The sequence below is a fragment of the Cydia splendana genome, chromosome Z (genome assembly GCF_910591565.1).
Source record: "Cydia splendana chromosome Z, ilCydSple1.2, whole genome shotgun sequence".
Lineage (NCBI taxonomy): Eukaryota > Metazoa > Arthropoda > Insecta > Lepidoptera > Tortricidae > Cydia > Cydia splendana.
Window position 1 is genome coordinate 26,456,715 of NC_085987.1, and position 14,623 is coordinate 26,471,337.

Below are 14,623 nucleotides of genomic sequence, written 5' to 3' on the forward strand. Positions count from 1 at the left end.
ATTAGAGGTACCTGGCAGTCGATCTTATTTTTGATGCACCATGAAGACCATTTCTACATTGTGGGTGTACAGGCGGCCTAGAGAAGGGGACGATCTAGGGAGTGCTCCCGTTACTGGTTTTCAATACAAACATAGTACCGGAACCGGGAATACCAGGTTCCTCCATATTAGTGAGACAGTGACAGTTGCGTCTCGTTCGCTACGTAGCGTTAGCCCTTGGCATGTTGCATTCATGCGCCAGTCACGCCAGTAGGTACATCACAGCGGACGTCACTCCTGATCTCGCCAGCTCGGTGTTGGAGCGTCCTATCTGACAGGAGCTACGCCTCATTCTTAAGGTCGTTGACTCGTAAGAGAGGGCGGTCTGATGCTGTGTTCACAGGACCGCCAGTAAATTGCAAGCTTACCACAGCTGCGTGAAGGCTCTCCTTATCACGCCGTCACAGTAAACAGATTAGGCTGGGAGGTGGAGACATCCATACCAAGTCGTATCACCGGCAGCTGCCAGACGCGACGTGGTAGCAGTTCAGAGTATGTTAAGAAATACCGTGACATAGTGCGAAGACTCTCGAAAGCGGAGGCTGGCCAACAAGGCGCCTATCAGGCGAAGATAGTCTCGGCGGCTTCTGGGCGTAGCTGCCACTCGGGCGCGTAGTGACTTCTTGATAAACCGTCGCCCTCGGGGGTTGTACCGACCTGGTAAGTAGTAAGGAACCAGCGCGACCTGTAGACGATCTGCTGGCATCAGCAGTTTTTGCGACAGCCGTGGTAACGGAGGGGATGTAGTGTCGCCGTCGTTTTATGTATACTGTAGTGGTGCGGTTGTATGTTTACACTTCTGTCGTCAGCGCTGCAGATGTGGCCCGTTAACGGTTACTCTTCACTGAAAGGGTCTTACCTCGTACATTGTCTACCAATATTGGAGATTGTAACGGACTGCTTGCATAAGATGAGGGAGGAAGTGGCGCGAGGCTTCGTGTTGCTGAGGACTGCGAAGGTGTCACCTTCCTCCATGAACTAAAGTTTGCGAGTTTGAGACTGAACAGGAGGCGTTGAGTCTCATTTCTGCGAGAAACTCGGCAGCAAGGCAGGCCTGTATGTCGCGAAAAAAAAAAACTTTCAATCGGGGTGTTGTGTCGCGTGTCCCACGTGATGTCTAGGAGCGTGATAGTTTAATTCGCTTTATCCGAAAAAACACCCTATATCGAGCTAGTATAGGGGTATGGTCGCATGCTTTTAAGGAAATCGAACTAATGAAATCAAGTCTAAAATCGATTTTGGCGCTTGCGTAACAAAACTGTTTCGATAAAGTCGAAGACAGACAGATGTAAACTGTTGGAGTCCTCCTGGCCCCTTAGCACCGGAAACTCAAGCTTGTTCAGGCGCAGCGGGTTTATTTATCCCATTTTGTTTATTATGGGCTTGGCGCACGAGAAAGACTTTGTAAGACGGAACTTAAGCTGGAGAGCGCGGGCAAGCAAAGATAATTTTGTGAAGTCTGCAGACCTTTTCGATGCCTTTCACCTCGGTTTTGAGCGGTCGCACAGGGACTTGTCGCTAGATGTTCTCCGGTTGGATCACTCCATGGCCTCGAGAAGTCGTAGGAACCTCGAAGCGGCACGGCTCCTCGTCGATCAGCACCTTTATGAAGCCCGGGAACGCGACGTATTTTCCTCTGAGTATCGACATATCTTACCGCTTTCAACTCCGGGCAGTCGAGCCACGCAGGACGAAGCTCCTTACGACCTTTTCTGCAGTCGCCGGAGGATTCCTTAACCGAAAACAAGAGCTTAGCGGTCTGTTCGTGCTGTGGCACCATAGCTATAGGCGCCTGCGTACCTCAATGGGACCATGTGGACAGGACAAAACTGATCGGCGGCAGGTAAGTTCGCGGTGGTATTCTTGCGAACAGAACATGGGCGCCATTGCAAGGGACGATCGTCGTGGTTGCAGCATCGGTGGACAGCATCGACGTGATTGTCGGTGCCATCATGGCAACCGCCGCCGCTCAGGAGGCGCCGGTGCGTGAAGCTAGAGGCGCCATCGTGGCGGCCGGCTCGGGAGGCACCGGTGCGTGAGGCCGGGCGGCGCTATCATGGCGGCCGCCACTGGTTCGGGAGGCGCTGGTGCGTGAGGCGAGGACCCGTCGTGGCGGCCCGCTCTAGAGGCGCTGTAGCGTAAGGCGGGCGGCTCCATCGTGGCGGCCCCCGCCGCCGGTTCGGGAGACGCCGGTGCGTGAGGCGAGACGCGCCATCGTGGCGGCCAGCTCGGGAGGCACCGGTGCGTGAGGCGGCCGCCGCCTGGCTCGGGAGGCACTGGTGTGAGGCGAGAGGCGCCATCGTGGCGGCCAGATCGAGGCGCAAGTGCGCAAGGCGGTGGTGCCATCGTGGCGGGCGGCGCCGTTGTGGCGGCCGCCGCCGCCGGCTTGGAAGGCGTCGGTGCGTGATGCGAGAGGCGCCATTGTGGCGGCCAGCTCGGGAGGCACTGGTGCGTCGGCCACCGTAGCCAGGCTCAGGTGCGTGAGGCGAGAGGCGCCGTCGTGGCGGCCAGCTCGATAGGCGCCGGGCCGATGGCTGGCTCGTAGCACTTATCATCACGGCGACACTGCTGCCCTCGGCGGCGCCATCGTGGTGGCCACCACCGGCGCGTAGGTCACCAGCGACGTCATGACGGACGGCAGCCAACGCGGCGATGCGTTTCTGCTTCCACGTAACTTACCTTCCTTCCACTCGAGCAGTCGGGACGCAGAAGCGCAGCAACAGGAGCGGGCGTGTGACGTCTCTCGGAGTCCCGCGGACTGGAAGCGCCCGCAGCCACAGGAGCGGGCGTGTGACGTCTCTCGGAGTCCCGCGGACTGGAAGCGCCCGCAGCCACAGGAGCGGGCGTGTGACGTCTCTCGGAGTCCCGCGGACTGGAAGCGCCCGCAGCCACAGGAGCGGGCGTGTGACGTCTCTCGGAGTCCCGCGGACTAGCGTCCGCACCGCGACTGCAGCAACAGGAGCGGGCGTGCTCTCGCGGACTGGAAGCGTTCGCACCGCGACTGCAGCAACAGGAGCGGGCGCGGACTGGAAGCGTCCGCACCGCGACTGCTCTCGCGGACTGGAAGCATTCGCACCGCGACTGCTCTCGCAGACTGGAAGCGTCCGCAACAGGAGTGGGCGTCCCGCGGACCCCGCACCGCGACACCTCGGGCTCCGGCCCGCAGCGTCGCGGCGTCTCGGGGTCACCTTGGACGACAGCAGAAGAAAGTCGACGGCGCCGGCGCGCGGTGGCCGACCTCCCCTGAGCCCCTGTCGCGTCGCAACTAACGACACGAGGTACTCCCAGGTTAATACGACCTGCCCGAGAACCGTCTTTTAGTGTCGAAGTAACTTCTGAACGCCAATAAAACTAGAATATCACTAAACCGGCTCACCGGATGGTTCAAGACAATCCAAACCTCCTTATCGGCGAAGCGCGGCACCCGACAGCGGCGCGCGCAGGCTTTCCGCCTCCGCGCCGCCCGGGCGCCGCCCCCGCCGCCGCCGGCACGATGACCGCACGTTCCCTCTCCGATGCGGAGCGACTTGCGTTACCACTTGTTAACGAAAACCACTGACGCACTTCCTACTTCGATCTCGAAAATGCGAGTTAACGGTAACGATTTTAGCAGCATGGAATGTGAAAATTAATTTAGCAAGAAAAAAGTGGGTAGAATCGAAAAGCACCGTTCGATGACTTCGATCGCGAGACCGCCAAAAGACTAATAGTAGCGATCTCTGCTATATCTCACTATTTAATCGACCGAGCCTTGGATCGGAAATGTTAAAGCACCATGCTGCAAAAATATACGCAAAAAAAAAAAAATTGCGGACCATCGGTCAGACGGTCGACGAAACAATGACATGGTGGCGGCGAGCAGCGTGAAGCGAGCAATGGTTGGCAGGGAGGAAGCGGAACTACGTTACGGCGTGGGGCGGAGCGACTACATAGACGCTAGCGGCATCTATCGGTCAACGATCGCGTTGCTCTCTCAATGAATGAAGATATCCGACGTGGAACGGAACACATAATATATATTGTTAGGTAGTCATTGAAATATTGATTGTGTAAGTTGATCCAACTTAAGTAATTAGTTTTAGTATTTAATACATAATGTTGCCAACATATTATTGCATGTGCCCATGTAACATTGTGCGTACTATTTAACTTAATGTTAAATATTAACATGTTGCTATATGTGAGATCCTATCATTGGCTCTGTGTCACTATTGATGTTGTTATTAGCATAGTTATAGCTGTTGGTTCTCCATGTAAATAAAATAAATAAAAATAAATATCTGGTACCCAATCGGGCCAATCGTTTGTGCTTTTAATGCAAAGCCAAGCTTAGATGGGCAAACTTTTTGGTTTCCCGTTTTTAGTTCTAGTTTATAAAAACGCGACCACAGCATTTAAAGCTCCAACGACAAATTTACCCTTTAACCAGTCGTAGTAGAATTACCAGTTGATTGATGAGTGTTAGCCGGCGCAGAGTATCCGCAGAGAGTCCCAGCAGCACCGGCCGCTCCACGTCCACGGTCGCGGATCCTTTGACGCCGCTGTAGTTGCTTGGCCCGCTGCCTGTCAAACAAACCACCTATTCATATTTATATGCAGGAAGGGGTGAGATATATTACCAAGTACGAGTATTACACATAATGCCCAGCGCTCTCAGACTAATCGATGAATTAAAATGCGACACCCAACGTCGTATTTTATATAACTTCGATTATACCACCAGTCGGCATGACAGTCTTGACAGTGACGAGCACCAGCGATATGTCGTATGTTGGTGGTTTCCTTCGCCGTGGATAATAGCGGCCGACTGGCATCCTTCTCCTCTGCACAGCACAATTCACGCGTTAAGAAGTAACACCTAAGTCATATAGAACATAGACTGTACCACCAGTCGGCATAACAATCTTGACAGTGGCGAGCGCCGGCGGTATGTCGGTCACCGGGTCCGGCGTCCCTTTCGCCGTGGATAATAGCGGCTGACTGCCATCCTTTTCGCCCGCTCCCAGCCCAATCCACGCGTTAAACAGTGACACCTATAACGTGTTTAAGTAACAGTAAATTTATAGACAACTGAGAGATGTCATGCGATGGCATGTTTGATCAATTTCATCCATTCAAGGTATCAAAACAAAGCAAGCCAATATTCAATAATAACATCATTGTTATTCGCACCTGTACATTTTTCCGTGTTTTCTTCCTCCAGTAGTACAAATTGGGCTGGTGTAAAGAAATGTGCAGCAGTGGCAACTTGCCGGAAGTCAGCCTAGCACGGGGCAGGTGCAACGCCTGCTGAGCCTGCACACAACGTGTCCGGATTACAAATATGCTCATACCTGAAAAATCATTAGCATAACAACCGTATGAGCATTAAGGAAACTTATTTCATTGTGTACCATGTTTTTGTGCGATAAAATCCACATCCATAATAGTTTTAATATACACTTACGGTTGTGCTAAGCATAAGGATAAAACGAAGTGTGAAGACATCTACCTAATGGCCGACAGGCCCGTTATCATTATCACCATGAATAGATCATTATTTGAGTGTAAGTTTCATTCGTATACCTCATTGCAATAGAAAAGGTTTGCGGCCAGGTTTTTTTTTCCTTTTTCAATCACCGTCACGTAGCAATACCGTATTTGTTTAAATATCATAATTATCTGATCTGTTACATTACATCAGTAAACATGACAGCGTCCCTCGGCATTAGCCACAAGTGAAGTACTGCGATACTCGTATATTCAGTCTGCTTGATAGCAATGGAAACTATTGTTTTAAATGAAACGTAATTAATAAGAAGAAAATATTAAGGCGACAGTCAGAGTTTTCCAACCTTTTTAGCAACAAGCTACGCTAAACAATAAAAAAAATACTTACATACCCCTTTTTCGTCAAAAAAAATCACATAGGTATATTTTCTGACTTTAAACGTCCCTTTGCAAAACAGGGGTATAAGTGGGTGAGCATTCCTGTCATACGTGACGCTATCAAAACATAATATCAAGAAATAAGTTAAAATAATAAATAATATTAAACAAAGACATTACGTGCATGTCAAGTTTTGTGTCCAAAAGCCTAACCCCGTGGGTAATACTCATTTGGCTAGCCGTCGACTTTAGTTCAGATGCTGAAGTTCCCTCCAGTTGGTCGGCGTCTTTTTCTGAATCGGCCGTGTCCTAAATAGATAGAAGTACGCATTGTGATAACAAAAAATAACAATAAATGTTAGTAGTAATGACAACTTACTGACTGAAAGGGCGTGATGTGAATGTATTGGCGATCTAAATCTTAAGCAAATATGATTATTCAACTGTATTTTCATATAAATTGCGAACACTATTAAAACTGATAGTATGTAGTTAATTAATAAAAACTGGCGTGGGGTTTGAACAAATCTACCGAGACTTTCACTGACATTCAGTGCCAGCTTTAGTGAGTTTATCGGTATATATTAGGTAACAAAACAATCATGATAATTAAAAAAGCAATCCATTTATGAAAGGACCAAAAAATTCCTCTTTTCAGTTATACGCCTTAGGGGATTCTCATTTGATATTTTTCGTGTGTTATTATAGTTAATAATGTGATCTAGAATAGAAGACGCGTGTACCCGTATAGTATATAGCTAGGATAAATAAAAGTTTTGCTTAAAGTGTTATTCGTTACCTCTTCCGTATTTTGCTCAGGTTTGGGAGGCGGCCTCAAATCAATTGCAGCGGGGCTATTGTCATCTTCCATATAAAGCGATATTTCGATCTCGCCCATTGTCACAAACACCTCCAGATATTCTGACACATCAATTCTGAAAAAATATCGGTTCAATTGTCAAGTAAAATGTTGGGCATTTACGTACGACAGTAGCGTCGCTGGTGCCTTTCGAAACACTAATTACTTCTCGTCGGAGTTATTTAAATTTATGCCACAGCGCGCACTATTATATCAACGACTAATCTAGCCCCATTAAGCATTTCACGCGAAGCTAATATTAGTTTCCCATGGTATATGGAAAAGCTTTCCCATGTAAAAAATACTTTCAGTAACAAAGTTTTTTTTCGCTAGACCTGTCCTGCACTCAGCAAAAAAAAAGTGTTTAAGCGGCCGATTTGTTCAAAATTGCACACAATCAAATACTTTTAGCAATTATGTTGTATTCACATCATTTTGAAATTCGTAATCTTCCTCAGCTGACTGTACATACAAAGGTATATTTAGGGCTAGTTGCACCAACCACATTGCATTACAACCGCACAGTAAAAAGTTACAGTAAAATGTTAGTGACAGACTGGTGCAAGCGACCCTTAGGAATGATGTCTTACATTTCCTCGGCAAAGGCGACGCTGAGGTTTTTCTTTGAAGGCGGCCTGTCTAGCTTCAGTCTTGACATTGATGTGGCCACGTCTATACCTGAATCGGTTGTAAACCCTCGATCGGATTTACCGGTGTTGCTTGACTCGTCGATCAATTGCATTTCAGCAACACCTAGTTAAGAGATATCACACATATACATACATATTTTTGTTTAAAGTTACATCTTTAATCTTTACGAGGAGTTATAGTTAACTGAATATAAATCCATGGATATTCTTAAATATAAATATACTAGCTTTTGCCCGCGACTTCGTCTGCGTGGAATTAGTGACAGCAGCTAAAGTAGTTATAAATCAGGGACCGTTACTAGTATTGAAGACTACCGGTTTTAATAGAGGTATAACCGGTTAAAATTGAATTTTGGTATTTATTTCGCTAAAGCTCCGAATAGAGGTATAAAAATACCGGTATTCAAGAATATTATTGGTTTAGCCAGTTGACAACGAATACCTCTATTTGATATTTTATTCCTAAAGCCATTACCGGTAATACCTGTCACTGTCAGTGTCAACATACTCGAGTGTTTATTTCTGCAAAAATGTGTGGTGTTTAGCCGTATCGTTTAAATGTAATAATATTTTGCACTTTGAAAGATTAGGTAATTTGATATAAAGCGACAAAGAGGTTATTTATTCGGTTGTAATTTTTCTATGAAGGCCGGTGCGTTTTTTTATACAGGACGTTAATAGAGTTAGACCAAGACAAGTCTGCAACGATTTTGATAGCACACGCAGTTAGTTTGTTATTTACGATACAAGTGCCAAAAAGTAGAAAATTCGCAACGAGTGGCGATAAATTAAAACACGACCGAATGGATTGTACAATTTTTACAGTACATATGGCCCTTTAAATTTTCGACAAACGCACGTACACAATACGTACGTTTGTCGAAAATTGAACCTACCATATACCATACCATATGCCATATGTACCTACTGAAAAACGTTGCACAATACACGTGCGAAAAGATAATTCGCAACTGGTGTCGAATAAATTTTCGATTAAATCTCGATTGAAAATTGACAGGGGTTCATTTTTGTACGAAAAAGAAGGAAGTGCCGGTTTCGAAAATGATGAACATTTTGGAATCCAAGATGTCTGCCGTGCACTTAGTCATAAGGGTGGATTTCAAAATCCTGCGAAAACTTATGGTTCGGTCTTTATAAAAAAAACTAGTAGGTTGTGCGAGTTGCAAATTTTTTATATGTTTTTAAGAACTATTATCTTCATGTTCCTTCAATTACCATCTCCAATAACTTAATAGTTTTTTTTATATAAAATGTTTTATGTGTCTAAAGTCATCACCGTCTACCGGAAAAATCTGAACCTTTTTGTTTGCAGTGCAAATTATAGCATACCTATCGTACGATTGCGATTTTTCTTTTACTTATATCTTTTCCATGTTGTTGTTAAACACATGAAAAAATATGCAATAATTCCTTCACCGAGAAAGTACATTTAAAAATATTTAAAATTTTGTCACGAATATTCGTCAACACCGTCATGGTAATGTCAATGTGAGCTTATCTCCGTGTATGAACAACGAAATACCGCTAAAGGTCCTTGCCCTATTTTTCACTTTAATATAGAATGCCAAAAATGATTTCACTATAAAGTCACATCATTGAATCGTGAGAAATATTACGAACAAATTTGTAAAACGTAGTTTGTCACAACAGAGCATCATCACCGTTATGCTTTGGTTTAAAAAAGTTACAAATGATATATTAGAAATAATTATTGAAATGAATGGCAAACTACATGAAGTTTATTGTGTAGCATAGACATTAACTACTATTATTCGTATTCTAGAAATAAAAACAAGAAACTCTCAAATCGTCAACACCATACCCATCATCACCGGGAAAAAATGACGACCGGTGATGATTTCATGTGTATGGTGATGACGGTTCTCAGAAACTTTTCTAGTTATTTTGCTATAATTCATTATGAAATTAAGCTGTATGTTTGAAAAACGTTCTCTATGTCTTCTAACACTATATAATGTCTACCTTATAAATGTAGAATAAATGTAGAAGAAGATATGACAATTTTTTTCAGACTAGAGGATGGTTAGTTTTAAATAACATTTTGACTGAAGTAGGCAAAATTTAGGTCACTTAGAACTTAGAACATACAAATGTTTATTTTTATTATCTAATAATGTAAATCGTGCAACTTAGAGTCTGTAATTGCATGTTAGTCGTGTTAAAACAAAGTATTTAAACAAGCAACATATATTAAGTTTTAAGCGACCATAGGCTACGGTACTGGCTCACTATCGTAATGGCCTTATGTTTTTTGATAATATTATATTAATTGATGTATATAATTACAGCAATTAATAATTATACCATTGGGTAGTCACCGGACCCGATACCTAACATTTTGTAACTTATGACATGCATTACAAGTAGGGGTCTTGCACACTGATTATATATTAATGTTTAGCTATTAAACGATATATATATGGATTTAAATCATTATAGCTATTTTTAAAGTTAATTTATAAAACAACAAAAATACAAACTTATGCAATGAATCAAATTATCAAAAAAAAAGTAATATATCATAAAAATTAAGCTCACTGATAAGCCAGCAATTTTATAATATGATATAAATACCAAGTTATGCAGTAGATAAAAGAAGATGCGGGTTTAAACTGATAATAAGAGTACAATATTGTTAATATGATTTAACATTGAAAAAACCCAAAAAAATTAATGAATACATAAATTGCCTATTTTGGAATATAAATTATTTAAAATTATACAATATAAATACTTGTGATATATTTATTTATATGAATAAAATGTATTTTTTATAATTTTCTAAAAATAATTTATGTAGCTAGTCTTATGTTCAAAAACATGTTATTTGTAATGTTAATTAAAGTTCTAAAGCCTTACAATTAAAAAAAGATTTTGTTTTTTAATACGTTTTTCATCATCATTCTCTTGCCCTTGTCCCATTCACTTGGGGTCGGCGCAGCATGTCTTTCTCTTCCACACCTCTCTGTCGCCCGTCATTTCATCATTCACTTGCGTTCGTTTCATATCATCTCTCACACAGTCCATCCACCTTTTCCTCGGTTTTCCTTTCCTCGTACTTCCCTCCACATAGGATATCGATTTATAGGTTTTAGACATCTTGGATTCCAAAATGGTCATCATTTACGAAATCTGCACTCCCTAAAACCTATAAATTGACATCCGTGACGACTTTTAAGATAAAGTGCACGGCCGACATCTTGGATTCCAAAATGGTCATCATTTTCGAAATCGGCACTCCCTAAAACCTATAAAAGGACATCCGTGACGACTTTTATGACAAAGTGCACGGCAGACATCTTGGATTCCAAAATGGTCATCATTTTCGAATTCTTCATTCCCTAAAACCTATAAATGGACATCCATATCGACTTTTATGACAAAGTGCGTGGCCGCCATCTGGGATTCCAAAATGGTCATCATTTTCGAATTCTGTACTCCCTAAAACCTATAAATCGACATCCGTGACGACTTTTATGACAATGTGCACGGCAGACATCGTGGATTCCAAAATGGTCATCACAGTAGAATCTAAGTAGCGAATGTTCTTTAACACATTCAACACCAAGAACCCGACTGTCGGGTACACTGTTCGTAGCGACTACGCGCTACATACGACGAAACCGTGGCTACGCGCTACGTGCGTAACCCGTAGCACTTAGTGGTATTGAATGTGTTAATATTCCAGATAAACATAAAGAATAATGACAAAAGACTATGAACTCTAAGTACTAGAAATAAAATTGAATTGTACTAACGTACATATGTATGTATTTTGATTGATTCTATTTGAATTTGACAGAAGCCCTACCGTATTTAAGGTTAATAAGGTCTACTGTCCTTAAAATTGGGTATGAAATTACAAGCAAATATCAGCCATAACGAATTAAGCCCATGACATGCTAAAGACAGCCCAATCACTGGTATTGAATACTGGTATTTCATTATGTAAATAGTGTGCACATAGGGATAAAGACAAAAGCGGAATGACAACAATACCTCTAATTCGAATAGAGGTATTACATTTTAACCACTATTCGTTTGACACTTTTTTACAGGTATTTATTAAAACCGGTTGTATGGTCCCTGGTATAAATAGCGATTGGATAATGGTAATAGCAATAATTCAATTCGCGCATTGCTTACTTCAATTATTAGGCAATTAATTAACTCTTTCAATTCCACCCCCGTTTGCACTCTCTTCAGGGATGATTTCCGACATAAAAACTATCCTATGTCCTTCCCCGGGACTCAAACTATCTCTATACCAAATATCAACTAAATCAGTTCAGCGGATTAAGCGCGAATGGGTAACAGACAGACAGACACACTTTCGCCTTTATAATATTTTTTTAGTATTATGAATGGGCTTACTCATGGCCACGGACTAGCCGAGGCGTAGACGTGGCCTACGATGGAGTGAGCTCGCCCAGAAGGTGCCTGTTCACTCTTGATTTGAAGGTTGCCGGGTTATAAGAGCACGGAAATATAGACGCTGGCAAGGAATTCCATTCCTTGGCAGTGCGCATAAGGAAAGAAGAAGCAAAGCGCTTCGTGTGAATTAATATGGATTTAATATGATAAAAGGGTTCCGGAAACCAATTGATATTATTATAAAGAAGTAAATATATAATACCTTTAAAGAATGTCGCGTTACTATATTGTATCGTAGTCTCAGGCGTTTGCTTCGGGTTCAAAAATAAAGCCGCATATGGACACACGGCGACTGTGGAGACCATTGAAGGAATAGAATCCTCACTAAAAATAAATTAAAATTATTTTACTCCGTATATCTTTGCAATAAGATTTACGAATTGTCAGTTAATATCGTGGACGATGATATTGTGTATAGAAGTTGAACTTAGTGTTAATGACCTTTACTTAATAAGCGTCACTGGCACTGTAACGGGACTGAATCGCATGCATGCCGCTACAAAAAGCCGTAGCGGCCTAATTCACTCTGTATTGGTTTATCCTCTAGCTAGCCCACAGCTAGCCGCCCATAAATAAAAAATTGTCAAGACAAGAGCAATTTTGATGTGTCAAAATAAAGATTCAATTTACAATGGAATAGAAAGCATTTTTACAGGCCACTGGGCGGCTAGATGCTATAGTAGTAAGTAATTAAATATCACGTGATGTAACAGAGAGTATGGAATGTACCTAGAGCTCGTGGAAGAGCTGGCCTCAGAGAGCAAGCACTGCACGAGCTTCAGCTGCTCCAGGCTGATCTCGAATGCGCAGTCGGAGGCCAGGTTAAGCTCCACCGCCGGCCCGCACGACAGTGTGCCGTTCACGAACAGCGCCGGCGCCAGAATGCAGCTTATGTCCACACTGGAATATTTGTTGGAATACTATACACATAGCCTTATCTATCATCATACACTAAATCCTTCTATACTCATAAGCATGTAAATTAGATGGAAAGAGAGCAAGGTGGCGTAATATTTACTAAAATATAGGAGTTTCATTTTCTTTCCTTAGTTTTGAAAAACAATAGAGATTCAGAGCCGAATTTACATTAACAGCAATGTGAATATGCGTCATAACATGTAACTTAAATCCCGGTTCAAGGGCGCCATCGATCATAAACTGGTTTAATTTGTAACTGATAGGAACAGCACTGTTCGTGTAAAACATCTGAAGAGACTTTACTTTTGTATAAAATAAAACTTACTGATGGAGAATAGCTGTCACGACGGGCGAAACAGGCGGTTGAGACCACTTCACAGCCGGGTTCTCACTACCGGTGCCTTTGTTGTAGATTTCTCTTGCCTCCTGCGCACAAACATGATTGTTTAAACCTTTGTCAGATGTAGAAAGTAGTTAGTAAATGTATATTTCAATAATAATAACGCCTCCGCCACGAAACGTGAGTTAAGTGGCCGTCTGGTAAGGGTAATAAATACTGACTTCTTGTTTGATAATCTGCTGGAGCTGTGCGGACTGTATGGCGACGTGTTTGACGTTGACCTCGTACTGCCGGCCTTCCGGGCTGCCTCCGGTAGAGTTCCAAGAGCCATCCAATCCAGTGGTAACGGATTGTCTAAAAACACATTTTATCTGATTATGCAACCAAACAAATACCCGTAAAAAGTATATTCATATAAACAAAAAAAAAATATATTTTTAAGATGTAATAAACCAATTTATCTCTATATCTATGGTATTACTTAAAAATAAGTAAGATTGTTATTTAGTTCATGATCAATAATGGGCGGACGACGGATGCAATATACGTCAAAATCATGTCAAACGATATACGTAATGCTTCGTAATAAGACGTATATTGCATCCGTCGTCCGCCCATTAATGATCAATAAATAAACACATTGAATTTTTGAGCTTATTTGCAATAAGTACACATTTGTTTAGCTTTTTGCAAGTTATATATTGTTTAAAATTAATAATCAAATGTTAAAAATAATTCTTACCGACAAATAGGATTTTCCGGGTGCGGATTGATAGATACTTTGCCGACCTGAAAGCACAAGTTTGTGTACTTTAATAAAATAAAATTCATATATACAAAACAAGCAAGAATTTAAAATCGCTGGGAACAATAGGCCTGATGACAAATTTTGAAATCCCTTTTATTATTGTCGGTACACTTGTATTGGTTCCGAAAAACACAATATTTCAGCTATACTCATAAGATTTAACATAAATAATTGCATTTTATTATAGCTAGTTTAAACCTCGCGCGAAAACGCCTCGCACGCCATTTGTGACGTCATCAATTAGTTAGTGGCAGGGTGGTAGACATTGTTTACATACTTACAGTTACGAATTTCCCTTGAATCCGAATGATATTGTTAATTCAGCACCATATATTACGATTAGAGATGATAAATACATTACAAAAATTTATCACAATAACTCATTTTACACAAAAACTCTCACACGGTTGCAATTTAAGATGAATTATTTAGATATATGTACATTTTGAGTGAAATCACCGAGCGCCGGTTTTACTTTTTAATCTTTCATTTTTTCTAGCTGCGACAGCCAACATGGCAATGATAGTTCCATTCAGCCAAATAATTATAAAAGTTTGTTGGTGAAATATCGTATTACTTAGCATTTTATTTAGATAATAACAAATAGATATCTACTTTATATCGTGTAATAATATTTTTTGGACGTAATAAATGTTTAGTGGCGA

General features: G+C 42.2%; 1 protein-coding gene across 1 annotated transcript in view; it reads right to left on the bottom strand.

Annotated features, from left to right (window-relative positions):
• Positions 1–14,623, bottom strand: part of LOC134805094 (uncharacterized) — a 91,562-nt gene that overhangs the window by 35,675 nt on the left and 41,264 nt on the right. Inside the window, exons 34-44 of the mRNA XM_063778384.1 lie at positions 13,893–13,939; positions 13,372–13,504; positions 13,136–13,236; positions 12,622–12,792; positions 12,095–12,216; positions 7,357–7,519; positions 6,707–6,842; positions 6,088–6,216; positions 5,212–5,334; positions 4,925–5,072; positions 4,484–4,602 (exon numbers count right to left, since the gene is read on the bottom strand). Coding sequence (XP_063634454.1) covers positions 4,484–4,602; positions 4,925–5,072; positions 5,212–5,334; positions 6,088–6,216; positions 6,707–6,842; positions 7,357–7,519; positions 12,095–12,216; positions 12,622–12,792; positions 13,136–13,236; positions 13,372–13,504; positions 13,893–13,939 — 1,392 coding nt within the window. The remainder of the gene's footprint in view (positions 1–4,483; positions 4,603–4,924; positions 5,073–5,211; positions 5,335–6,087; positions 6,217–6,706; positions 6,843–7,356; positions 7,520–12,094; positions 12,217–12,621; positions 12,793–13,135; positions 13,237–13,371; positions 13,505–13,892; positions 13,940–14,623) is intronic.